Genomic DNA, 25,056 nt, shown 5'->3' with positions numbered 1-25,056 from the left:
AGCCAGGGTGTCTGGGGCCAGGACACCAAACCAGGGACCCACGGGAAATGGGCATTCATAGCCAGCAAGTCACCAGCCGGACACCAATCGGTGTGGCTGTGCCTGAGGTTCTAGGGTACACGCAGGTGCTGGTGCTGGGAGGGCTGAGACTGTCCACGGGAGCCCCAACGTCCTACACCCCCTGGGAAAGCAGCCCCCCCAAGACAAATGACCACCCAGGACACGTGGGTCCAGCCAAGCAGCAGCTTTATTAGTGGTGCTGGGTTCTTCCCATACCCTACAGCGTGCTCGGAAGCATTCCCGAGGGTTTCTGCCCAACGCCTCCCGGCGCTCGGGACAACACTGTGTAGCATTGATACTGGAATGATATAAATAAAGCTTTGGTGTGTAGGTTTGCAGGAGTACAGGTTAACACTGTGATACGAAAACTTCAGACAACACCAGCTCTCAATGTGAATTGGGTTTTTGGCCAAGGGGGGAACTTCTAAGTGACTGGACACTGGGCCCGTTGCCATGGCTACTCGAGGCACCAGTGGCAGGAGGAGGGAGTCTAGGGCTGAGGCTCCGCGTGGCCCTGTCGCTTCGCCTTCATCTGCAGGTACCGCCCTTTGCCTTCCTCAAAGCGCTTCTTCTCGTCCTCGGTCTCGGGCTGTGGACCACATACAGAGACAGGCAGGTTAGGGTCACTGCAGAACCAGTGCCATGGCCTTGTGACCTGGCCTGGGGCCCTGCCCCCCACCCGTGGGATCTGCCCCACCCCTGGTGCATGCTGAGTACCACGCCTCGGCCCCGCTGGCCTCCTGGGACTGCCGGGTAGCAGGCATGGGGCTCATGTCCCACCTCGCTGATGGGCCCATTGACTGGGCTGAGTATGTTCAGCCAAGATGCTTTGAGGGGCCGCAGGAGCCACAGGTGGCACAGCTCCATAGAGGGGACACTAAGGGCATGGCGGGTCAGAAGCAGTCAGTGAAGTGCTGAGCCCTGTGACACCCTCTCACCACCTTTCACAGCAGGTGACCTCCAAGCCCAGGGCCTGTTTGCTACTGGACTTCGGTGGAAAATGCACTTGATAATGAAACATGGGAGCTGAACGGAAGTGGAAAGGAAGAGGGACCCTGCATTTGCTGCACTCCCAGGAAAGCTGCACACAGTCACCGCCCCGCAGAGAAGTGGGGAAAGCCAGCTGCACACGGTCACCGCCCCGGAGAGAAGTGGGGAAAGCCAGCTGCACACGGTCACCACCCCGGAGAGAAGTGGGGAAAGCCAGCTGCACACGGTCACCGCCCCGGAGAGAAGTGGGGAAAGCCAGCTGCACACGGTCACTGCCCCGGAGAGAAGTGGGGAAAGCCAGCTGCACACGGCCACTGCCCCAGAGAGAAGTGGGCAGATGCTGTGCTGCCTATGGCCTTGAGAAGGCCCCGCCCCGTACTGGGAGCAATAGGCCTGCTTTGTTGGGAGGGAGCCCTGTCACCACGCTCTGGACCGTACACTCAGGAGGCGGCATCTTGGAGCCCAGGGACCCCATCTCATTGGTCTGGGGGCAGAGCCAACTGAACAGGTGGGATTTGGCCCAAGACGGGGTTCTGCCCAGGATGGTCCTGGTTCATGCCTGTTGACGGACTGCGATTATGAACGGCACCCCCTTTCACTCTAAGTCTTGTGGCCCCTGGGCAGGTGCCACCCCTGCAGTATTAGGTGGTCACTTCTGAGGTCCCATCTGTCCCAACGCCATGTTCTGACTGGCCCCACCCTGGCTGGGAATTCAGGTTTAGTGAGCTGTGCTAATTCCTCTGGGACATTTCATCGCAACATTTTGAGGGTGTCTGAAAGCCAAAGAGATGGGGCAGTTGCCCTTCATTTCATCCACAATGACACCAAACTGTACAGCTATTTTTGGGCCTAAGTGTTTTATAGACAAATGGTATATTGGCAAGAGAGAGCGCAGTCAGCCAGAGGATGTAATGTCAAGTTATACCAAATGCCTCCTCCCCTCAGCTCTCTCCAAAATCGGTCTCTAAATGTCACCAGGTGTAAACTGTCAAAACCTCGCCGGCCTGGAGCCAATGGAATCTTCGGGTATTTAAAGAAATAGGTGGCGCTCCTTGCAGCGGTCCTGGTCCCCCTTTGAAGAGTCTTCGGTGTACACAGGAAAACTGCTTTTCCAAGACACTTTATTGAAGAAGTCCCTCCCGCTGCTACGGTTTGATCTCTGGCTGACTTTTAAAAATAAAATTTGAGGCTATGCAATTTGACCTGAAACAGACCAGGGAAAATGAAATGTTCTTTCTCAGTTCCAGCAGCACTTCTCAGTGGGCAAGACCCCTGAGCTTCCTGGGCTTGGAGGGCACAGAGCGCAGCCCCTGCAGATGACAAGCTCCCCTGAAGACATACATGGCTACATCCTGCTGGGCACAGCTGAAGACCTCTGTGCACACTGAGGCAGAATGTGCTAGATCAGGGCTTCTTGAACTTTTAAGTGCATCTGAGTCATCTGCCAGTCTTGTAAATGCAGATTCTGATCCAGTGGGTCTGGGAGCTGAGACTCACTTCTAACAGGATCCCAGGTGACACAACGCTGTGGCCCGCGGACCACACCTGTGTAGCAGGGCCCTGCCCCCTTTCCATCTGCCGCTGCCCCAAATGGGGCACATCTGAAGTGGCCAAGAATGCAAGGTCAAAGCTACCAGGATGGGATATAGGGGCCTTGTCCTCCCCTTCCCCTGTGGAATTGCTTGGTGATGTGGAGGGAAGCTGCAGCTTCTTGTCCGCCTGCAGCGGCAAGGCCGAGGCTCAGCAGAGGAGCGGCCGCCCACAGCCTGGCTTCCTGCCTACCTTGAAGACCCTGTAGCAGGCAGAGCAAGAGCTGTAGGGTGGGCGTGGGATCCCAGAGCTCGGCGACGAGGCAACAGGGCCTGGTGGGGTTGATACTGGGTTCTGCTGGCTTTGGAGTGGCTGTGGCAGCCCTGGGAGACATCGGGGTTGGGAGCAGGAGAGCTGGGGATGGGCAGGCTGGATCGCACTCAGGCGCCTCCCAGTCTGAAAGCCTGGCCCCTCGTCTCGGGTCCTCCCTCTAGCTGGTGGAGTATCTGCCCTCCACAGAGAGGAAAGAAGGCAAGGAGCTTGGAAAGAAAAAGAATCCTTGAAAGCAGGAGACAGTGAGCCTGGCCCAGGAAAGGCAGCTGGAGTGAGAAGGGACACAGCTGAAGCCCCCGCCCAGCCCACAGGAGCCAGGTCCGGCCTGAGGGGAGGCAACTTCCTGGGAACGTGCGGATGTGGGAGACTGGCGAGAAACTTGGTCCCCAAGTGCCTGAGTCCCCAGCCACATGCTCTCAGGTACCAGAGGACCAGGAGGGGCCAAGAGAGGTGGCAAATGGCTCTGCGGAGCCAATGCCACCAGCTTAGGTGCTGTTACCATGGGTGTCCTGGGGGGCTGGTGGGAATGGCCCGTCTAAGGCCAGGGCCCTGGAGAGGGGCTGAGGAAGGGCTGCCAGGTCAGGAGATGCCTGCCTGCCTGCCTGTCTGTGTCTGCAGATCCTCTGGGCTCCCTCCCCAACTCCACTGGGAGATGAAGCCTCTCTGATGGTCTGTGCCAGGCAGGTTTGGGGATCTATGCACGAAATGGCCTCTTACAATAAACAATGCACACTGGGATGAAGGTTCTGACATGTTTCAAATCTGTTTAACTTTCGCCTTTCTCAAACTGAGCTGGCCAGGGATCCCTTTCATAAGGAACCAAGCTCTGCCCCGCCTCGGGGATGGGCTCCTTCGGGCAGAGGCTTGCCCACCTTGGGACCCGACCATGCTGTGTGCCCTTCCTGGGATGGTCTCTTCATTCCGCCTGGAAACCAGCCCAGCATCTTCAACCCTGGAGCCGGGTGTGAATCCTGATTCACCACTGACTCACATCGACTCCTCTTTTGTAAGATGGGCCAATGTCCACCTCACAGCAGGGTTGTGGGGACCAAATTTCTCCCTGCAGCCCATGTTCAACCAGGCATTAAAAACAACACAGTGAAAGAAGCCGGTCACAGGGTCTGCCTATCACCCATTTACACGAGATGTCCAGGAGAGACATATACACAGAGGCAGAAAGTGGATTTGCGGTTGCCTGGGGCTGGGGGACCAGTGGTGGCTGAGGGGTGGTGCTTCTTTTTGGTGAGATAAAAGGTTTTGAAATAGACTGTGGCGGGGGATGTCCACCTCTGTGAATAGAAGAAAACCTGCTGAATCGTATCCTGGAAGTGGGTGAACAGAACGGCATGTAATTACATCTCAGTAAAGCTGTTAAAAGAGAAAACCTCCACAGGTGAGAGCTCTCTGTGGTGGGGGAGTAGTCAGGGCTGTCAACGCATAAGACTGGCCCTGAGCTAATAATTACACAGGAATTCTTTCTTCTCTTTACTTTTGCGTATATTTGACCTTTTCTATAATTAAAAAGCTAGAAAAGCAGAAAACTAACTAGACCTAGATCTGGGAAAACCAGCCCCTCCTTTCTTCCCTAGGCACCAATGATCTCCAGGCCCCAAAGAGACGGGGACTTGGCTTTACAAGCGGTGGGCTGCGGGCAGAGCTGAGGGAGCCGTCTGGGCTGTGCACAGGCGCGATTTTCCCCACTCCCCGCCAAGAGGCGCTAAGAGCTAACTCAGGACCATGCTCCTTCTGGTCCAGTTCATAGGTGTGTGATGGGCCCCAGGCCCCACGCATGCGGCACGGCCCAAACGGCAGGGAGATCTCCGCCCAAGAGCGAGAAAACCTCCAGGGCTTCATACAGCCCGGTCCTCACCTCTGCCAGCCACACGCAGCAGTGGAGTGGAGCCCTCGAGTCCCCTAACGATCTGGCCTCCATGACCACCTGGGAGTGGAATAGGAGTAACTTTCCACAGCTCTCGGCATCTTTACCAGAGATGTGACCACAGCCCTCCAGCCGCCGAGGGCATGGGAGGACCACCCAACTCTGGGTCTGCAGAAGGCACTGCAGACGAGAGCCCTCCCACCCCTTTGCCCCCACATGGGCTGTGCACGTGGGGCAGGGACTACAGCGATAAGGGGATATTCCCTGCACAACCCATGCTTAGGGCACGGCAGGCTGTGCACATCAGGGTCTTCCCAACAACCCCACCAAGCAGCACAGAAATGATTGTCCACTTTTACCAGTGAGGAAGTGAAGCACAGACAGGCTGAGTAACTTGCCCAAAGTGACACAGCGGGTAAGGGGAGAGCCTCCATTTAAACCTGGGCATGGGGGCTGCCCTCCAGGTCGTCCTATGCCGAGGGGCTTTTAGGGGTGGGACTCGTCCATGGGAAGTGAGGAAGGCGATGGACCTGCAGCGTGTCCATGATGAACCAGGGTCAGGGGCTTCCCTGCCTCCCCTCACCTCACCCCGGCCCTCGGCACAGCCTAGGAGCACTTGCTGAGCTTGGCCTCCCCCAGGCGGGGGCCCTGCCCTGCCCTCAGCCATATTATCCCAAACCACTGCAGCTGCTCCCACCCCAGCGGCCACCAGGCCACCGAGCATTCCCAATGCCACAGGCCGAAGGCTGTGACTGCTTCTCTCGAGGACAGTTAATACGCAGCCTGAGGCGGGCACGAGCCCAGATGCAGGTCATTCTCAGGGTCGGCTCCAGGCTGAGGGAGAATCCGGTGCCCAGCAACGGGCCCCAAGGCAGCTCTGATGTGGCCCTGCTCTTTAATATTTGCAGCAAACTCATCAGCCAGGCTCTGCCCTCAGACGAAGCAAATGCTGTCTGATGATGGATGGATGTGTGGGAGCCTGAGAGCCTGTGAGGGCCCCACTGCTCTTCCCGTCTCCCGGGATGGTGGTATCTGCTGGATGTTCCAGGCTCTGAGACAGAGTCCAGACCAGCCCAGGAGCCTCAACGTCACTGCGTGGAGTGCCCGCCCATAAGCGCTGCCCTCCCAAGGTGCGGGCGGCCTTCCTCCCTGAGTGCCCAGGGGCGTCCTTCCAGGGTGAAAGTTTATGAAGATGGCAGTCAAGGGCAGGGATGTCCCAGGTGCCTGAGGACCCAGGCTCACCACCCAGGGGGAGGTGGAACAAAGGGCCGCAGGGCGGTGTCTGTGCCATGGTAGGTTACTGGCTCACTGCTGGTGGGCAGCCAGCCTCCCCAGGCCATGGCTCTGCTAAATAGTTCTCCTACCCAAGTGACAAAGGGGCCACCTTGTCCCGCTGGGTGAGAAGCTGACAGAGCAAGACAGATGTCTCCAGCACAAGGCCCCACCCACGGCCCGGCTGCTGCCTCCTCGCAGCCATCTCCCTCCACCCAGCAAAGTAAATAAATGCATACGCTGTTGGCTGTTGCTGTTTTTAATGGAGGGTTGGGGGTGGGTGGAGGACGAGAGAACGCTCTGCGGGAAGACAGATGTCTCTCTCAAGTCCCCGAGGCTGCTGGTGGGGGAAGGACTGGAGCCTCTGGGGCACTGGCCAGTGGTGCCAGCTGCCGGGCACCCACTTGTGGCCTCAGGCAGGCTCCTCTGAGCCTCTGGGGCTCCCCAAGAATATGCCAGAAAGAAAAGATGAGGTGGCAAAGGGCAGCTCAGGGCACATGACCCCCATGTATCCCGGGCACCTGCCTGATGGAAGGGATGGGGCAGCATGGCCAGGAGCAGGACTCTGAGTCCCACGGGCCCAGCTGTGTGGCCCAGGGCCAGGTTTGTTCACCTGGAAACAGGAACTCAACAAAGTGACATGGCAAAGTGCTTCCTGTGGTGCCGGTGCACGTGAGCTCCTACATGTGTGTGCACATGTGTCTGCGGTCCCTGGTGCATGTGTGTGTGTCTGTGTGGTGGTCCCGCTGTCCTCAGAAATACCTGAGGCCAAGTGCAGCCTGGGAACTGCTCCAAGGACTGTCCTGCTGGTGTGTGGCCGCCCCAAAGGAGGGCCAGATGGCCCGGGGTCACCTTAACGCAGCGGGCCCTTTAGGGTGTCACGCCCACCCACGGGGACGCAGGGGTGGGGAGGGTCCCAGGGTAGCAGGTTGACAGTACGCTCCCTCCCTGGTGCTCAGGGAGCACCGCCTGGCACTCAGCACCAAGCCCCTGGCTCCCCTGCAGCCTGGTGGCTGCCTGGGCCTGGGGTCTGCATCTTTTTCCTCCCTCCACTTAGTGCTTCCTGCCGACTGCTGTCTTCTGGGCTCTCTTCCACTGGAGGGGAAGCCTGTGGCTTTCAGAGCCGAGTGCTGTAAACCAAATGTTTTCCACTTTGCATTTTCTGTGCTTGGAGAACACACATTTGGAACATGGTATGGAGGACGAGTGACTAAGTTCCACCCTCGGTAAAATCAATAGCTTGTCCTATTTGTAATTAATGAATGGTGTAAAAAGGGTTTCCAGTGGTGATATAACAACTTCCTGTAAGCCTGAGGGACACAGACCTTCTTAATTAGGAAGCCACGTAGCATGCCCTCTCCCTGTTATAACAGGAGACAAGAGGGGTCTTGGGATAATCACAAAAGCAATGAAAACATCTCATTATTGAGGACACTCAGCACGGCCGGGCGAGGGGCCTTGTGCATGGAGAAGCCAGCAATGATGGGCTTAGCACCAGGACCACCAGCCTCACAAGCACCTGTGCCCCCAGGGTCTTGCTCCACCTGAGGACCTTGCCTTAGCGGAGCCTGTCCGCCATCCGCTGTGGCCTCTCCCAGCAGCTGCAGGCCTGGGTTAATTACCTCCTCCTCCACACCCACCCAGGACTGCACCAGCCTCCAGCAGAAAGCAGCCGGAAGTCTCAAATAATGAGATCATTGTGGAGAGTCATAAACACCCTCACCAGGGGCTCCCCTCACCCAGCAGCACCGGCTCAGACTCCGAAAGAACTGCCCCCAAGTGGGGCCAAGAAAGGAGGCGTAAAGGCCAACGGGAGGCTGCTGGCGGAGGCAGGGAGATCGTCACCACAAAGGGGAGAAGAGGCATTGGGACTTGGGCCTGGGTGGTGGCCTCTCAGGAGCCCCTCCTGCAGGCACGGAGTGCCGTGGTCCCGGCACGCTCGGCTCACAGCTCTTGTGCCGGAGTGTGGACATGGCGGTCCCCACCCTACAACACCAATAATGATCATAGCTGTCACCTGCTGAGTGCCCACTGTGGGCTAGGCCTGGGCCAGAAGCCGCGTGCTCATGGCACACCTCTGCTCTGCGTGTGCCCACTCTGTGCTATGCCCTGTGGAGCCCTTCCTGTCCTGCTGGAGGCCAGCACCGTGCCTGGACATAGCAGGGGCACAGGAGGTGTTTGCTGGATGGATGGATGAATGAATGAATGAATGAATGATCAAACAAATGAAGATCAAAAAGCCTTAATTCTAAATAGGGATGGTCTTTATGTTAACAATTCAAAACCAGTACTTCTGCTCAATGAACACTGGCATCATCTGTCCCCAATCAATTCCAGGGGGCTCAGACCATGGAGGGTCTGAACAGGAGCCTGCAACAGTGACAAAGATGAGATGAGACTGTCCAGCACACCTAGGCTTGGCCATCCCCCTGGAGATGGGCCAGCTCTGTGGCCATGCTGGGGACTTGCTTCTGATCCTGCACACACAGGTGGGGAGGCCTCTGCATCCTTTCTACCACCGTGTGGGGCACAGGGCCTGTTTCTTCCTGCACCTTTGCTCGCAGGGCTCAAGATGTGTGTCTGGCCGCAAAGGGCCTTTGCCAGGACACTCCACACCCGTTGCTGAGAGTGCCGAGCCAAGTGGGCGGCCTGCAGCCCCAGGATACTCCAGGCATGAACTCGCCCTGCTGAAAAACTCCAAGTCCCATGGCCAGGACCTCACGTGGGCCCAACAACCTTTCCAGGCCTCCCTGACAGGCCTCTCGCTCACCTTCCGCAGCGCCCTGGGTCTAGCCGGGATGCTCCCTCGGTTCACTGAACCCTCTGGAAATCCCACCCACGGGCCTCTCCTGGTACAGCCCCCCTCCTGGCAGTGCTCACTCTGTCCGTGTCACAAATCTGACAGCAGTGGGGACAGAGAGGCCCCAAGGCTCCATCCCACACTCTGTTGTATGCCCCCCAGGCCTGGCTCTGAGCAGAGCCTTCTGTAAACCTCCAGGGGGAGAACATGAGCAGCTCACTGTGCCCAGGTGGGTTTTTAACCCCCCGCAGCTGGTTAGGCCACAGTGGCATCAGAAGAGCTACCTACCAGTGCCGCTCAGAAGGGCCAGTGTGTGGCTGTCTGGACACAGTGGATCTTTCAGAGATATATGCAGAGCAGAAACATGAAAGGTGGCTGGAGAAAGAGTCTGGGCTCAGGCAGAGGGAAGGCGAGAGCCAGGCTGGAGGGGAGGGCTACATGCTCTCATCTGCGCCAACCTCCTTCTCAGCACCCATGCTCGGGTTCTAGGCACATGGGACTCACTGGCCACTGGATGTTCCTAAGCGCTAACCAATGAGGTGACAGGGGCAGCTTCAGGATGCAGGTGTTTTCCCATCACAAGACTGACTCCCGCTAAATGCAGGCAAAAGGAACAGAGAGCACGACACTGGATTCTGAGCCTCATGAATATTCCAGTCCATGACTCACGCCTGTGGGCTGGCAGCAAGGTGGGGGCGGGAGGGGGGCAGGGCTTCCCTCACTAATGGCCAAACGCGGCAGGCGGCTCACCAAGCCCTTCCAGGAACACACCGTCAACCTTCTGCACTCCAGTAACAGCTGAATTTCCTAAATTAGTCAACAATTAAAAAATTATTCCAAAAGTCCAATCTTGGCCAAACAAACAAAGGAAGCCAGTGTAAGAGCCCGCACACGGGCGCGGCGGTGCCCATCCCAGGGCTAGTGCAGAGGCTGCACACGGCCACCACACAGTGCTTCCGCCCACTCTTTTGCTAGTGAAATTCTCTGGGAGTAGGTGTGGCCCCTCCCTGCCGGCAGGAGCCTGTGGCAACGGGGTGTCTAGGATGTCGAGGCAGCAGAGACCCTAGGGCCCTGCCCCGTGACAAAGGCCCCACGTGGGGACCTCTCTCTCTGTCCTACATCCTGGGACCAGACCTCTCTTCTTGTCCTGGCCCGGCCTGGACACGGTCAGGAATGGCCACCTCTGCTCCTGAGGCTTCTTCGAGAGGAACGAGGCCCATGCGAGGACCCCAGGCCCTTCTGCACACTGTGCCTGGGGGTCAGGCAGGTCCTGGGGGTGGGGAGCAGCAGCCACCATCATGGAAAGCTTGCCCCATGCTTCCTCCTAAGTGCAAAGGGGCGAGGGACCTTCCAATTACAGCATCACTGAGAAGGCACGGAGAGGGAACTTGGGGCAACAGCCTGGCGACGGCTCAAGACAGCCACAGCCAAGAGGCATCTCCAGCCTGCTCTGTCTGCAGCCCCCACATCAGTGCGTCACAAAGCTGTGGCCCTCAGCACTGCATGGCAGACAACTTCCAGAAGGCTGCAGAGGGCCTTTCAGCTGACTTCAGCCCTGGGGCCCATCCCGCCCCTCCAGCTGAACAGCAGGTCAAACAGTGCCCTCCTTCCGGACGCTCCAGCCCATGCCACGCTGTCCTCTCGGCTGGCGCGGGGCTTACCCGGCCCCTGCACTCATGCAGGTGAATCAGCTGAGGCCAGGAGAAGGAGGTCATAGGGCAGCAGCAGAAGCGAGGTGGGCACCATGTTCCAGAGCCTTCTGAAAGTTGTGTGGGTCTGTGCTGAGGCCACGCCTCACATAAGGCCCCAGCAGAGGCAAAAGAATCAAACTGGAGCGGAAAACTTTCCACTAAAATGTGCCCCAACCCCCACACTCCACAGTGGCCTGCGGAGGTTCAGTCACCTGCCCAGCACTGGTCCTGAGATCATCTGGGGATGAAGCAAAGGCCCTGGGCTGAGCGCGGTGTGGGTGGGCGGCGCAGTGCAGGTGGGCAGCGTGCTGGGACTCCCAGGGTTTAGGTTCTTGCACAGAAGGGTTCTCAGGCAGGGCTCCTCCCAGGACCCCACAGTAGGGCCTGGCTGGGAGAAAGCACAGTGGCATCGATGACAGCAGTGAGCGGCCCCCTTTCCCAGTCAGTGAAGTCACAGATGGGCCTGCTGGCCGTGCGACCCCTGGCGAGTGACTCCCTGCCTGGTGCCCGCCTCCTGTCTGGGGATGGGAAGCATCTGTGAGCAGACACACAAGCTCGCAGAGGGGTTGGCGTTCCCTGAAGGCTCCGGCTTCAATGACCTGTACCCAGGCACCACCCAAGAGGAAGCCTCCCCTGCCCCTCCAGTCCCTTGCCCACCCAGGAGACAGGCAGCAGCCTCCCCATCCAGCTGCACTGGCTTCCTAACCGGAAAACAACCCTGCTGAGAATGGCCCCCGGCCTGGTAGGGCTCCCTCAACCTGAAGGAGCCCAAGGGTCTCAGGGCCTCTTCTAGGTTGGGGCACGTCAGAGTGGACAAAGCTCCACAGGGTGCGTTTTCCCTGAGTTCTTAGAACTCCCCTGGCTATGCATGAGGCAGCTCTGAAAGGCAAGGTAAAGACGGCCACAGCTAGGCCAGGCGCGATAGCTCACGCCTGTAATCCCAGCACTTTGGGAGGCCGAGGCAGGTGGATCACGAGACCAGCGTGGCCAACATGGTGAAACCCCATTTCTACTAAAAATACAAAAATTAATAAGGAATGGTGGCATGCGCCTGTAATCCCAGCTACTCAGGAGGCTGAGGCAGGAGAATCGTTTGAACCCGGGAGGCAGCGGTTGCAGTGAGCCGAGATCGAGCCACTGCACTCCAGGTTGGGCGACAGAGTGAGGCTCCGTCTCAAAAAAAAAAAAAAAAAAAAAGATGGCCGCACCTGCCTTCGTTACTGCCTCCCACTTCCATCCAGAAAACATTTTGGTGGCTAAAGACTGAAGCTCGGAGTCCTGGGCTGGCCACCTCGGGAGATGTGTGTTCATGAGCACCAGAGAGACCCTCTGGGATGGGCTCCCTCCAGTTTGGAAGCCTGCTTTGCAAAGACCCTGCCCTGCATAACGTGGCTGCACAGTTGGAGCCTCGGCTAATCTGGGGACACATCCCCTCCCCAGTGTGCCCAGGCAGCAGTGGGGTCACGGCGCTCACTCAGCCCTGACAGCCATGGAACAGGCTACAGGCTTCTCCTTGGTCAGGGGCCTGGGCGAGCCCCTCACCCCGCCCTGTCTACACCTCCTCCTCAGGCCCAGGCTGGGACCCACAAGTTCTCAGCCCCAACTCCCTGGGCCTGTGGAGGCTACAATGCCCACACGCCTGCAAGAATCAGAGGCAAGTACAGCCCCCACCTGAGGTGCCAGGGACGTCCTCTGCTTCAGCAGACATACGGCTCTGACCCTCCTGCAGGCTGAAAAGCCTTCCCACATCTGTCTGCTGCCGCCTGCGTCCTGCTGTCCCTCCCCACAAGCCACTTCTCCAGCCCCCTTCGGCCCAAGGTCAGAGGGCACTGCCAGGGGGAGGCCTGCCTCTACGCACTGAGTTCGCCTCTTCTAATACGAGACCAGGAAGTGCTGGCAGCTGCCCGGAGCAGGTGCAGCAGCCCCCAGCATAAAATATTCATGGAGATGCAACTCCAAGCAGAGAGGCTGCATCCGTGTCAGCCAGGCCCTGGGGAAGGGAGCTAAAAATAGGCAGGAGGCTGAAGAAAGCTGACGTGGGGATGAGGGAGGTGACTGGGAGTAGGAGGAGGGGCCGCCAGGGCACATCTGGAGGGACGGAACGCACATGCAGGTTCACCACACGGAGCACACACGTGCTCCCAGCCCAGAACTCGTGCTCATGTGGGCAGTCCCCAAGTGGGAGCTGAAAATCCCTCTCCGGGCAGCCTGCCCCGCCAGTGGCTATTTCTATCAACATCAACATTGACATCCATGGGCCCAGGGCACCTCAGTGAAGAATCAAAGACCATCTTTAATGAGTGAGAAATAACAGCGTGGATCAACATGACGTGGCCACACCCAGGGGATGTGCTGCCATTCCCTCCATTCAAGCTGGCGCCCTTCCCTGCCCCTCTGCAGCCCCTTCCCCCAGGGCTGGCCCTCCTCCTGCACTCTGACCCCCCCCCCCAGGGTATGAAGTTCTGGAAGGGGCGGCCCCAGGACTGCTCCCCAGCTGGCTCTGGGAAGGTCACAGGCCCGGCCCCAAAAGCCTCCGTGACCGCAGGCTGCTATCCACACGAGGGTGGACCCCCTCGGGTTGGACTCTATAGGGAGTGGGGAACATGAGGCACAGAGGTCCCCTCCCTGAGAGCCCACGGATCGCTGGCCCCTCGTGGTCACTGCACTGGTCTCCCTGAACCAGCTGAGTGCTGGGGTAGGTGCAGTGGTCCTGACCCCACAACCAGTGTGCACAACCCAGCTGGGGGCAGCCGGGAGAGGGAACCATCATTGGTGGGCAAACACCAACCACGCCTGCAGCCGCTGCCAACCTGGGAGGATCTCCCCCACTATCAGCTTTGAGGGGCTGCTATTGGGAGACGCCCCAGGGCACCCCTATCAACCTGTACTGAAGCCTGTTCAAAGCACAGGTCACCCAGATCCTCCTCTACTTTACGCCCATATGCGTAAGCCCCATAGACTCCCACCAGCCCTCTTTCCCCAGCCCTGCCCCGTCCTAGCCGGGTGGCCTCGGGTGTGTCACTGTCCCCAAACTCCCCCGTTACAGACAGTGGCTCTGCGCCTTTGGCCCTCGCCGTTCCCTTCACCTGAACGGTCCCCACAAGACAGCTCCTGCCCTTCCTCCCTGACTCCAGGCCTCCGCTGAAGCTTTCCTTGGGAAGGAACATATTTAAAATTGTACCTGTCCCCCTGGCACACTCCGATCCCCTCATTCCCTGCTGTCTTCTTCGTGACCCTGGACACCATTCAACTTTCTCTATCTTCATTGTTTGTTTACTCCTCCCTCTGAGAGGGTGTGAGGCCCCAGGGAGAGCAGGTGAACAGCAGCAGATGACGAAGGCCCCCCATCTTCACCCACCCCACGTGGTGGGCACTGTGTCCATCACCACCGTACAGATGAGGAAACCAAGGCACATAGAAAGTGTGTGCCTAAGGCCACACAGCTAGTAAGTTTAGAGCTCTGGCTGACCCGGGCAGCCAGGCGCCTGCTCCTGGATATGTGAGCCTGACAGTCCACGCAGCGTCTGCAGTGGGGGGGGTTGGGAGGGGGTCTGCGGTGGCGGAGGCGACGCTTCTCTAGCGCGGTCGTGGGTGCCCTTCTAAGGAGAAAACGTCTGAGAAGTGCTGTAGCTCCAGGAGGCTCTGGGGAGGGTGGTCCAGATGGGAGCAGCAGGTGCACAGGCGCCGGGCGGGAGTGAGCTTGCTGCACCCACACCCAGGGCACGGAGGAGCCACCATGCATTTCGGTGGAAGAGGGAGCAACTCGGATTTTGATGACCAGTTTCCTGGGCTGCAGGGAAGGGTCACATTGAGAGCACCAGGAACAGAGGAAGGAGCAGCTGAGGACTGAGCAGGGGTCCCATGGGGACGGGGCAGTAAGAGCTGTTCGGGAGAGGAGTGGAGCGGCACTGGGTGGGCATGGGCATGGGGGGAGTAGGGAGGAGCCAGCTGGGTTCCCAGACTTCCAGAGCAGCACAGAGGCGGAGAGGGAGTTTTTTGCAGGGGGGATAATGAGTTCCATTCGGGACAAACTGTATTTGAGATGCTTTTGGGAACCCTGTTGAGGGGCAGCACTGGCCAAGTTAATTTGGGAGTCAATATGACACACAGGCGATGCTCGAGGCACAGACCATGGATCTGACCACCCCAGGAGAGAAGGGCCACAGGTTAGGACGTGTCAAAGCCAAGGGTTAGGGGACCGTGTGGTGGCCGGGGAGGCTGGAGTATCCCTACAGACACTACGGGGCCCCCCGTCCAGGGAGTGCAGGCTTCACTGAGGGCCTGGTCAGCTGTGCTACAGACAGGGAGCAGACAGCAGACAGGGCGTGTCCTTGTGTCTGTCCATGCTGCCCGCAGAGGGAAGACAGAACTGGGAAAGTTTGTCCAGGAGGCAGGAAGAGGTAGGGGGCGGGGAAGGAGAGAGCTTCGGAAATGTGCCTGGGTCAGGTGGGGGATTCAGCATCAGGACAGACAGCAGCCACGCTGAAAAGCGTCATGGGAGGGGCGTCGGGTCCATGGGGAGAGACCAGAGCGGGCCCAGGTGGGAGTGGAGCCCATACTTCATGGCCGAGAAAAGCAGGCAAGTTTGGAGAAAGCGTGTCCAAGGTGAAAGGAGAACCAGACACAGGGCTGAAGGTCAAGGACAGAGGAGGCTGGAGCCTCATAGCAGGGTCAGGGGCTGAGGAATGACTGCGGACCAGCCCAGGCAACGTGGAGGGAGGACACCATCCTGCCAAGGGCCGATGGGTGGCAAGGTGGGCCAGGGCAAGGCGGGTAGGCTTACAAGTAAATGGGGAGGGGTGGGGGCAGATGAGGGAGGAAGGAGCAGAGCCAGCCCTGATGGGGCAGGAGGGTGGCAGCCTAGGGTACTTTGCCACAGAAGAGGCTGTGGGGCTGGCGGCATGGAGCAGTCCTCGCACCAGAAGGGGAGCATGCCTCGTAAGCCCCAAGTCAAAGAGGGGCCTGGTCATGAGAGTCATGCAAGGGTGGGTCACAGGCACTGTGTTAGTGCCGTGCTGGGGGCACCCACCACTCACTTTCCTTCATTTCAGCCTGGCCGAGTCCTCCTCATCCATCAAGTCCAGGTTCACCATCAGCTCCTCTACTCAGCCCACCCGACCTGGGAGAGGCCGGCACCCAACTCCAGCAAAGAGCTGGCCTGGAGTTGGCAGCGGAGGGTACTCGCTGGGCCTGACAGCTCACACACCACACCTGGCGCTGCCACCACGGGCCCTGGTGAGGCATGAGCTCCTCCACTCCAGGAAGGGGCAGGGCTGGGAGAGGGGCTTGGAGGGGCCTCAGCCTCGATTGGGAAACAAAGCAGCTGGGGCGACTGGGCGGCCCTCCTCAGTCATGTGGGGAAGCGACAGGCCGTGCTCCAGGCTCTGAGAGGAATGGGTTTTCAATGCATGTTCGCCCCAGAGATTTCAGTGCACGCTCCTGCCGGGAGGCTGAGCAGCAAATGCTTGCGGATCTGCGTGGGGAGCAGACGCCGCGGGGGCAGGGGCCTCGAGAACCTCTGGAATCAGGGGTCAGCCTCGCAGGGCCGTGGTGCCTGCCTGGCCACTTCCATCAGAGCGCCAGCTCCCAAGAGGCCTGCGGGCACCCGCCTGCTCCCAGCTGCTCTGTTTCCGCATCCTCGCTCCCCGGAGGGGCAGGAAGCTCCTACAGCTCTGCTTTCCTCTTGCTCCCCTCAGTGACAGACACAAGAGCTGGTTCAAAGAGAAATCAGGACCAGCCCAAAGGCTGCAGAGCCCCTGGGGTCAGCCAGGATGGGGAACCTCTGTTCTTATGACAGAGACAGGGAAGCTGCCTCTTTGGGCCGCGCGAACCCTGTCGATGTCTGTGACCCTACAGAGTCCATGCCAGGCGGAGAACTACCAGCTCTCAAACATGGCAGAGCTCAGGGGATGTGGACACCTGTGGGCAGCAGCCCCCGTGAACGAGTGCGTGTGGCCTGCACACGCCCACCCCACCTGCCCCGCATGAGGAGGAGAAAGGCCAAGGGGCTGCGACCCTTAGCCCAGAGCCCACCAGCCTGGCTTGGTCTCATCAGGCAGGACCTGCAGGCCAGGGCCACCTGGAGGGAGCCCACCCCTCCGGCTTCCCAGCAGGCCCTTCAGCAGGGGATGGGGGACCCAGGGCGCGGTCCTCATCCCCCTCCAGCATTCTTACACAATGCCAGGGAACACCAAGGCGCCACACTCAGAGGCGACCTAGACGCCCAGGCAGCAGCCATGCTAAGGCGCTCTTAAAGGGGTCTGTCTCTCTTGTCCTGTCTGCCCAGCCCCACCCCACGGGCCCTGGGAGTACAGCCCAAAGGCCTACCCGCTGGTTATGAAGCGTTCCTTCTCAAGGCCTCACCGGATCAGCCCCGCAGCCCAAAGTCACCGGTCAAGGCAGTGGCCAGGCCCAGCCCTACTCTGACCCCTACTGACAGGACAGGACTCATGCAGGCACAGATTCCCCCTGGAGGCCCAAGCACAGGGACCCTAGGGCTGCCTGGCAGGGAGGGGCCGCCGTTCCAAGGATGCGCACTCACCACCAGCTGGGGCACAGGCAGCGACCTGCCTTCCTGGCTCAGCGACACGTAGGTGAAGAAGGCACTGGCGGCCCGGTAGCGCTTCTGAGAGCTGTCCACAACAGGGTCGGCGTCCACCAACACCTCGATCTCCATGGACTTATTGCTCGTGAAGGTCATGCGTCCCGAGATGGTGATGACGCAGCCTGTGGAGAAGGGAGGGCGGGGGTCAGGGCGGCCTCCACCCCACGGCTGGGCGGGGGACACTGGCGTTTCTGTGGTCAGCAGGCAGACACTTGGTTAGGGGAAGCAGTGGCTTGGCTGACTACCAGATGTTCAAATAACAGAATATTAGAATGTGTCGTTAGTTGCCCATGAATGTTTATCTTTCTAGTGAGCAGGTTTGTCTACGCTAAAATTCGGCACTGAAGGATTTTGGTGGCCATGAGTTCGAGCCCCCGCCCAGGCGGGCTCTCTCCTGGCCGGGAGTGGCAGCACCTGCTGAAAGGCTTCAGAGCCACTGTGCCCCCACGGGGGAGGCCGCAGACTGCCTTCCAGGAGCTGTGGGTGTCGGCTGGCTCTGCCCTTCCTTAGGTCAGGGCCAAATCTGCAAACTGCACTGTCCATTCATTGGCCTTGCTGGTGCCCACCGGAGCCACAGCTGCCCCACTACACTGCTCCAAGCACCAAGACAGAACCTTGTATCACCTTCCACAGCCACTCCCACCCTCAGGGGCTCCAGTGACACAGGGCAGCTGCCCGTGCCCCTTGGTGGGATTGAATCATATGTGACTGCATGCCAAGCCTCCCTTCTGGCCCCACTGGTCTCGCCCACGGGACCAAAGCTTCCTCCTCTGGGTTGCTGGATGCCACACCCCTTGGCCAGAGTCCTCCATGCTCAAAGCACCAGCCCCATTTCTCTGTGAATCATGACAAAGTCCAAAGTCACCAGTTCCCATATATTGTTCCTATGTCCCTCTCTCCCCATCAACCCTAACCAACCTCTCTGTACGCCCCACGCTCCCCAGGGCCCAACAGTCCATCCTGGCAGAAGTTTCCTGACCCAGAGCTGCTCTTCTGCCCCCGCCACCCTCCCCGGCATGGGCTCCGTCCTCCCACCTGGCCTCAACATAATCCCTTAATCTCAGGGAGCTCAGCTCTTCCCTATAGGCAGGCATGAGACACCCTGCCTGGGGGATAGCTACGGGATGGAAGGACTCAAGCCAAGAGCTGACCTGGGGCCCCGGGAAGCTGTCACCATTGATGTCACTGGCCACCGGGCTGCAGAAACCCCCGGGGACTTCCGGAGCAAGTGCTGCCCTGCGGTCAGAATGCCCTCCCAGGCGGCCCAGCATGGCCTCTATTCTGGGCCAGGCTCAAGGAAATCCCTGCCCAACTCTGGCTGCTGGGACTTGCTCCCCAGGAAATATATCTGGCTTCGGGGACCTTTTAACGTGGCCTCTGGAACCCTCAGTGTCCTAGCTGCACCGAGACCAGCCTCACAAGGCAGGGGAAATTAGAGACCCAGAGTGAGAAAGCGGTCAGGTGGTGGCTGTTGGAGGGCGGTTAGCAGGCCAGAGGCAAGAGCGGTTATTCCATGTTAAAAAGTATCAGAACGATCCATGCTGCATTCAACTTCATACTTACAGGGAGCGCTTCGTGCCAGTGCTGGGAGAGGAGGAAGGAGCTGTGTGGTCAGCGCCAGCAGGCATTACGTGAGCTGTAAGGTACAGAGTCCCATGCAAAGCGCCCGCAGTCACAAGACGCATCCCGGGAGGAGGGCAGGCCATGGGTCAGGCCCCAGCTAAGGAGCTAGAAGTTTCAACGGGTCAGACCTGCGGGTATCCCAGCATCTCTGCCTCCTTCCTCACATGCCCAGCCCACATCCCTCACCAACAATTGTGTTTAACACTTGGGAGTCACAGGCCAAAAAGCAGGAACAAGCCCTTTCCATGAGCAGAAACCAACAAGAACTTCCCTGTGGCCACAGTGTCACACACGGGGGCCACCCATGAGCGTGGTGCCTGGAGGAGGGCAGGTTCCAGGGGTCTTTGAACACTGGCTCTTAGTTTTGAGGAGCAACAGAAAACGTGTTTTTGTTTTTGAGATGGAGTCTCGCTCTATTGCCCAGGCTGGAGGGCAGTGGTGCCATCATGGCTCACTGCAACCTCTGTCTCCCAGGTTTAAGCGACTGTCACACCTGTCACTTAAATAGCTGGGATTACAGGCGTGCACCACCATGCACGGCTGATTTTTGTATCTTTTGTAGAGATGAGGTTTTGTCTTGTTGACCAGGCTGGTCTAGAACTCCTGGCCTCAAGTGATCCAACTGCCTCGGCCTCCCAAATTGCTGGGATTATAATTAGGTGTGAGCCACTCTGCCCAGGCTCCAAAAACATGCTCTTGGTGTTGCCCATGAAGGCCCCCCTTGGCCACCGCTGCCACGGCCAGATCCTGGCTGCTCATGGCTTAATTGCTGTGTTAGAAATCTGAAGAAACTCCTAACAGCAATCAACAATGACTTTAAACAACTAAGTAGGTTGATTATAAAAGCATTAGACGTAACAACAAAAAGAAGAGAATGCTGTCTGGGAGAGCCTCTTGTGGTCCATAATACAATTAACACTAAATAAATGTCAGGAAAATTTTCAATTACAACCAAAATCTGAGACTTTTCACCCTTCAGAGAGCAACATCATTATTCTAAACAAGACACAGGCTATAAGATTGGCTAGCAGGACAAAGTAAGATACTTAAAAACTGGAAACCTAACTGGATATAGTGGCACACGCCTGTGGTCCCAGCTACTTGGGAGGCTCAGGCGGGAGCATCGTTTGAGCCCAGGAGGTCGAGGTTGCAGTCAGCTGAGATCGCACCACTGCACTCTAGCCTGGGTGACAGAGCAAGACCCTGTCTCAGAAAAAAAGAAAAAAACTGGAAACCTGATGTGGTCACTGGCTGGGACTTAATTTGAAACCTAGGGTTGACAGATGAATCACAAGTCCCAGTCACCAAGAGAGAGCCCAGTTTCCAGGGGCCCTGGCTTAGGGCATCCCATCTCCTAGACCCTGGGCTCAGAAGGCACATCCCACACATGACACCAAGGTCTCACAGGCAGCCTCTGGGAAGGGACTGTCCCAGGGGACCTCGGGGGGACCAGCTCCCACCCCCAGGGCTCTGTTCCTGCTCTAGCCCTTCCTGAAGAATTCCAGCTACAGACCGGGCACAGTGGCTCATACCTGTAATCCCAGCACTCTGGGAGGCCGAGGCGGGCTCATCACTTGAGGTCAGGAATTTGAGACCAGCCTGACCAACATGATGAAACCCTGTCTCTATTAAAAATACAAAATTAGCTGGGCATGGTGGCACATGCCTGTAATCCCAGCTACTTGGGAGGCTGAGGCAACAGAATCGCCTGAACCCGGGAGGTGCAGGTTGCAGTGAGCTGAGATCATGCCATTGCACTCCAGCCTGGGCGACAAGAGCGAAACTCCATCTCAAAAAAAAAAAAAAAAAAAAAAGAATTCCAGCATTCCAGCTACAGGCACTTTGTCAACCCCAGGATGGCGGCTGAGGCGCACACCAAATCCTCTCCGCCTCCTCCAGGTCACATAGAGGCCCCCCTGCAGCATCGAGGCCTCCCTGGGGATGGAGGTCCATCCAGGTGGGGTTGGGGTGATGAGCGACTGGCCTCAGCCTCTACAAGGGCCCCTAGCCTGCCCCCTGCTTTCTACACCCCACCAGAGTGGCCTTCTGTGAGCTCCCTGAAGCTCCTGGCCCCCGTGGTCCCTCCCTAGAAAAGCCCTCCTCCTACCCCCATCTGGTTCATCTTCTGAACCTCGGCTCAAGCATCCCTTCTCCAGAGAGCTGCCCAGGGTGGCTCAGCCCCCTCCACCACACCCCCTCTAGAACTGTCATCCGCTCCTGCAGAGCCAACGACCCCATTTGCATTGGCACACTTGTTGGCTTGTCTATTTCACTGTTGTCTGTCTGTCTCCATCTAGCCTGGAAGTCCCACGAGGGCAGGGCTGGGCCCAGGGGGCCCAAAGCAGGTATCCAGTTGACAGGCTGGACCCCTCTGGGGACCCACGAGGGCTGGGGTGTGGGTCACATGTGGACACCAGGTCACCACAGACTCAAGCTGGCCAGAGCCCCATTAGAGCCCCAGGTTTGCATCCTCCTGAAGTGGATGCTGAGCAGCCCAGGATCAGGAGTGCCCAGGAGCATGGCCAGCAGCCCCTTCCAAGCCCTGCTGGCCGGTACTTCCTTCCAGTCTCAACTTCAGTGCCACTCCTGGAAGCAGCCTGCCCTGGAGCCCCACACCTGTCCACCTCCCTTCCTCCCTGCAAAAGGGTGGAGAGCCTGGGGGCAGTCACGTGCTGGCCGTCACCTGCCCACGGGGCAGCCCAGACTGATTCCGCCCTTCCTGCTAATTCCTCCACGGCGCAGCCACGTGCTGTCATTCCTCCCACTGGGTCAGAGCCTGGACCGTCCAGGCTGCCGGCCAAATCATGACCATGCCCACAGGCCCCTCCACCAAACGTGGAGGCGGGTGAGGCTGGTCAGGCATCAGAGAGCTGAAGACAGCATGTCCAGATGGCTCTCGGGAGCACTGAACCTGACAGGAAAGGCAGAGGCAGGGCCCGACAAGCACTGCCTGCAGACCTGGCGTGTCACACGGAGGTCAGGATGCTTCAGGATCTCCCAGCAATGAGGGGAGCTCAGGCCTCCTTCCCACAAAGTCTGCCTTGATTCAGCCCTCCCGCCAGGCAAGAGAAGGGCAGGAAGGGGGGTCCACACCTGCCTTGTATACCAGTAGTGTCTGTCTGTATCTTGTGGTGAACCTGGCACTAGGCAAAGTTGGGACATTGTGGGGCCCATCCGAGGAAGGGGAGAGAACCTCAAATCCACTTCCACGCACCTGTCTCAGAAACCAGCAAAGCAAACACAACCCCAAGCAGTGCCAGTCCCTGCCATAACAAGGCAGCCAAGACTCGGAGGGCTCTGTGGGGGCAAAAAGACCTCTTGGTCCTGACAATCAGCCCACGAGCGGAGGCGCTGCCTTGGGATGGCTCCACCACATCACCCGTCCAAATGCACCTGCAGTCAAGGTGGCTGGGGTTTATTGAAAAGATGGGTGGGACCAGCTTGAGGTGAAAAATGGATTAACCAAGAACAGCATCTCCCACTGAGCGGGCGGATCAGTGCCCACCTAGGACAGGTGTGGATGCTTGTTTAGTTCTGGGGAAGGCGGCCAGAAGGGGAGCGCCTGGTCCTCTCTGAGCCTCTGTAGCAGGAACAGCAGCCAGGGCCCTGATGAAGCCAGACATTCATGACAAAGTGTCTCATCAGGAAAGGCAGGGCTCTTCGAGGCCCTGGAGCAAATACCTGTCAAGGCCAGTCTCCGGAGGCTACGAAGCCATGCGGGAGGAGCCCTGAGTTCCATGGCTTTGGAGTCAGATGGGCCTGGATTTAAATCCAGGCTTGGCCACTGAGCAGGGACAAGCCAGGAGACTGCACTGTGCCTCAGTTTCCTCATCTGCAAATGCTTTCCCCATGCACCCAGCTTCAGAGAATGCAGGGGAGCAGCAGACCCAGCCACGACCCACTCACAGTGGCTCTCCTTCATCAGGGGCTCCACAGGCCACCTGGGCATTTTGGGGGTAACTTCCTCCACATTTTTAAAGGAGACACAGTCAACCCATGTGGTTCTATCCTTGCTCTGAGGCTATACTGATGTCAACTGCCCGCATTCATTATGTCACATGACAGGCCCAGGACAGTAATTTGGGGTGGGGCCTGAGTGTGCCCCAGGGGCACCGCTGGAGAGGCTTGCAGGGGGTAAAAGGAATCATACCACAAAGTAACAAGAAGCTAATTTTTTGTATTTTTAGTAGAGACGGGGTTTCAGCATGTTAGCCAGGATGGTCTCGATCTCCTGACCTCGTGATCTGCCTGCCTCGGCCTCCCAAAGTGCTGGGATTACAGGTGTGAGCCACCGCACCCAGCTTAACGATGCATTTTCAAGCTGCCTGAGAGCCAGGAGTTCCGGCACAAGTGCACGGGGACCAGCTGCAGTCACTCCGCAGTCCAGGGCAGGCCTCAAAGGTGGCTGTAGCCGCGTGTGATCAATGAGGGTCGAGCTTCATCACTCACACTCGAGGCCCTGACGGGGCGGATGCCAGGTGGTGTTTAGGCCAGGTCGTTGGGGACACCAAAGCATGGGCTCAGAGCTCTGGTCCCAGAGACCAGCTGCTGGGCCTGCCCTCCCAGCCCCACCTGGAACCAGCTCCATGGCTGTGAACAGCTTCCTTAACCCCTCGGAATTGCAGCTTCCAAATGGGAAAAACAAACAGAGATAGCGACAGTCCCTGTCTCACTGGGCTGTGTGAGAAGTAAATGGTATGAAGCAGGTGGCACAATGCCTGGCATCAAGTGTGTCATATTAGGTACAGTTAAACGTATCGGTGCCTGTAGTGGGCTGAATTGTGAATTACAGCCGCTTTCTGTTTTGAAGTAGTTGTTGAGCCTGCCTGGAGTGGCACAGCCCGTGAGCGCTGGCAGGTACCCCAGCCTGACTCCCCCAGCAGACGGGCGTCTCTCCAGGGGCGGCAGCAGCCAGATTTCAGCAGTATGCCAGGGATTTGGAAAAGAAAACAAAATAAAAAAAAAATAGCTGTTAGCAAGACTGAGAGGTTGCCAAGTGTTTCAGAGTTTAGGAAAAGCTCAGCGTTTATGCTCCAAAAAGAGCTGTGGCTGTTAACTTTCGTAAGAAAAGCCTGGAAACAGTGAACTGACTTCGTATTTCTTACATAACACACCCCAAGGCCTTTTCTAGAAGACTCCTTATTTTTCACCCTAATAGTGGAGATCGTTTCTCCCCAAGAAAACGTCAACTTTAGGTTTTCTCACCAAGTGCTTCCAAAACTATTACACTGAAGGCAACGATATAACTTTTTCACACCAGCTACCTCTGGACATTTTAATGTCTCAACTGAAAAAAAAAAAAAATCCACACAGCAAGTGACCCCACAGCTCCCATTAGGGGCTCCACTGCTTGCCTGGGGGGCGGAGGCTCTCCCACTCTGTGGGTGCTAGCGGGCTCCACCTGCCTTCCCCTATGCTGGTCCCCTGGGTGCGGGCTCTGGCCTGTCGTGGCCCTCGTGTCCCCAGCGCCAACTCCGTTGCTGGCCTGGGAACTCCACGCCCCTTTGGTGGGTGGGCACTTCCCATTTCCCATGAGATCCAGTCGCACAGATGAAGCGGTCCTTCCTTCACCCCAGCTGCCTGGTGAGAGTTTAACTTGCCACACACCTGCTAAGGACCCCGTAGGTGCTTGGCCGGGCTAGTTGGCGCAAAGGTGTAAGGGGACAGCTATGACAAGTGGCAGCCTGTCCTAGCAGACCTGAAGTGCCAGCTGGAGGGGCTCGAGCTGAATGTGGCATGTCACGGGCAGCCATGGAGGCTATGAGGAGAGGAACAGCAGGTCCTGGCGTCAAAAGGCTGTGACAATGGAGGTGGCACTGGGTTGGGCTGGTGAGGGGTGAGGGTAACAGAGGTGGCCCTCTGTGGTCTAGGCAAGTGTGGGGCATCCTGGAAGAGTCTGGTTCGTAAATGCCAAATTTGCAGCCAACAGAGCTGGGCCCACGGCAGGGTGGCAGTGGCCTCCGTGGCCACGGGTGAGGCCTCTCCCAGCCACGACAAGTGCCCCAAGTTCGTAAGTTTCTCCTAGGCACACACCCTTCGTGGCTGAAACTCAAAGTTATCTTCTGAACCCCTGGGCCAATGTCTGGATGAAGCAAAGCTGTCCATGTAACTTCCTGACAGACACCCCACCCAAGCGAGGGCAAGCCACAGCCACGGGGCCTGGCACTTGGCCAATATCGCATAAAAGGTCACTCTCCCAAGGAGGCAGTTTTACGGGAGGCTGAGGGAGAGAAAGCAAAGCACTTCCTGCCTTAAACCTGGAGAAGCCACCCCA

At 58.2% G+C, this 25,056-nt stretch overlaps 1 protein-coding gene across 3 annotated transcripts in view; it reads right to left on the bottom strand.

The window, feature by feature from the left end:
- Positions 1 to 229: 229 nt before the first annotated feature.
- Positions 230 to 25,056, bottom strand: part of ACOT7 (acyl-CoA thioesterase 7) — a 134,259-nt gene continuing 109,432 nt past the window's right edge. For all 3 annotated transcript variants that reach the window (XM_016953100.3, XM_001156114.4, XM_001156070.8), the window contains exons 8-9: positions 17,097 to 17,281; positions 230 to 649 (exon numbers count right to left, since the gene is read on the bottom strand). In XM_016953100.3, the coding sequence (XP_016808589.1) occupies positions 551 to 649; positions 17,097 to 17,281 (284 nt within the window). In that variant the 3' untranslated portion in view covers positions 230 to 550. The remainder of the gene's footprint in view (positions 650 to 17,096; positions 17,282 to 25,056) is intronic.

This window comes from Pan troglodytes, chromosome 1, assembly GCF_028858775.2.
Source record: "Pan troglodytes isolate AG18354 chromosome 1, NHGRI_mPanTro3-v2.0_pri, whole genome shotgun sequence".
NCBI classification, from domain to species: Eukaryota; Metazoa; Chordata; class Mammalia; order Primates; family Hominidae; genus Pan; species Pan troglodytes.
This window is presented reverse-complemented; position numbering and strand designations above follow the sequence as displayed.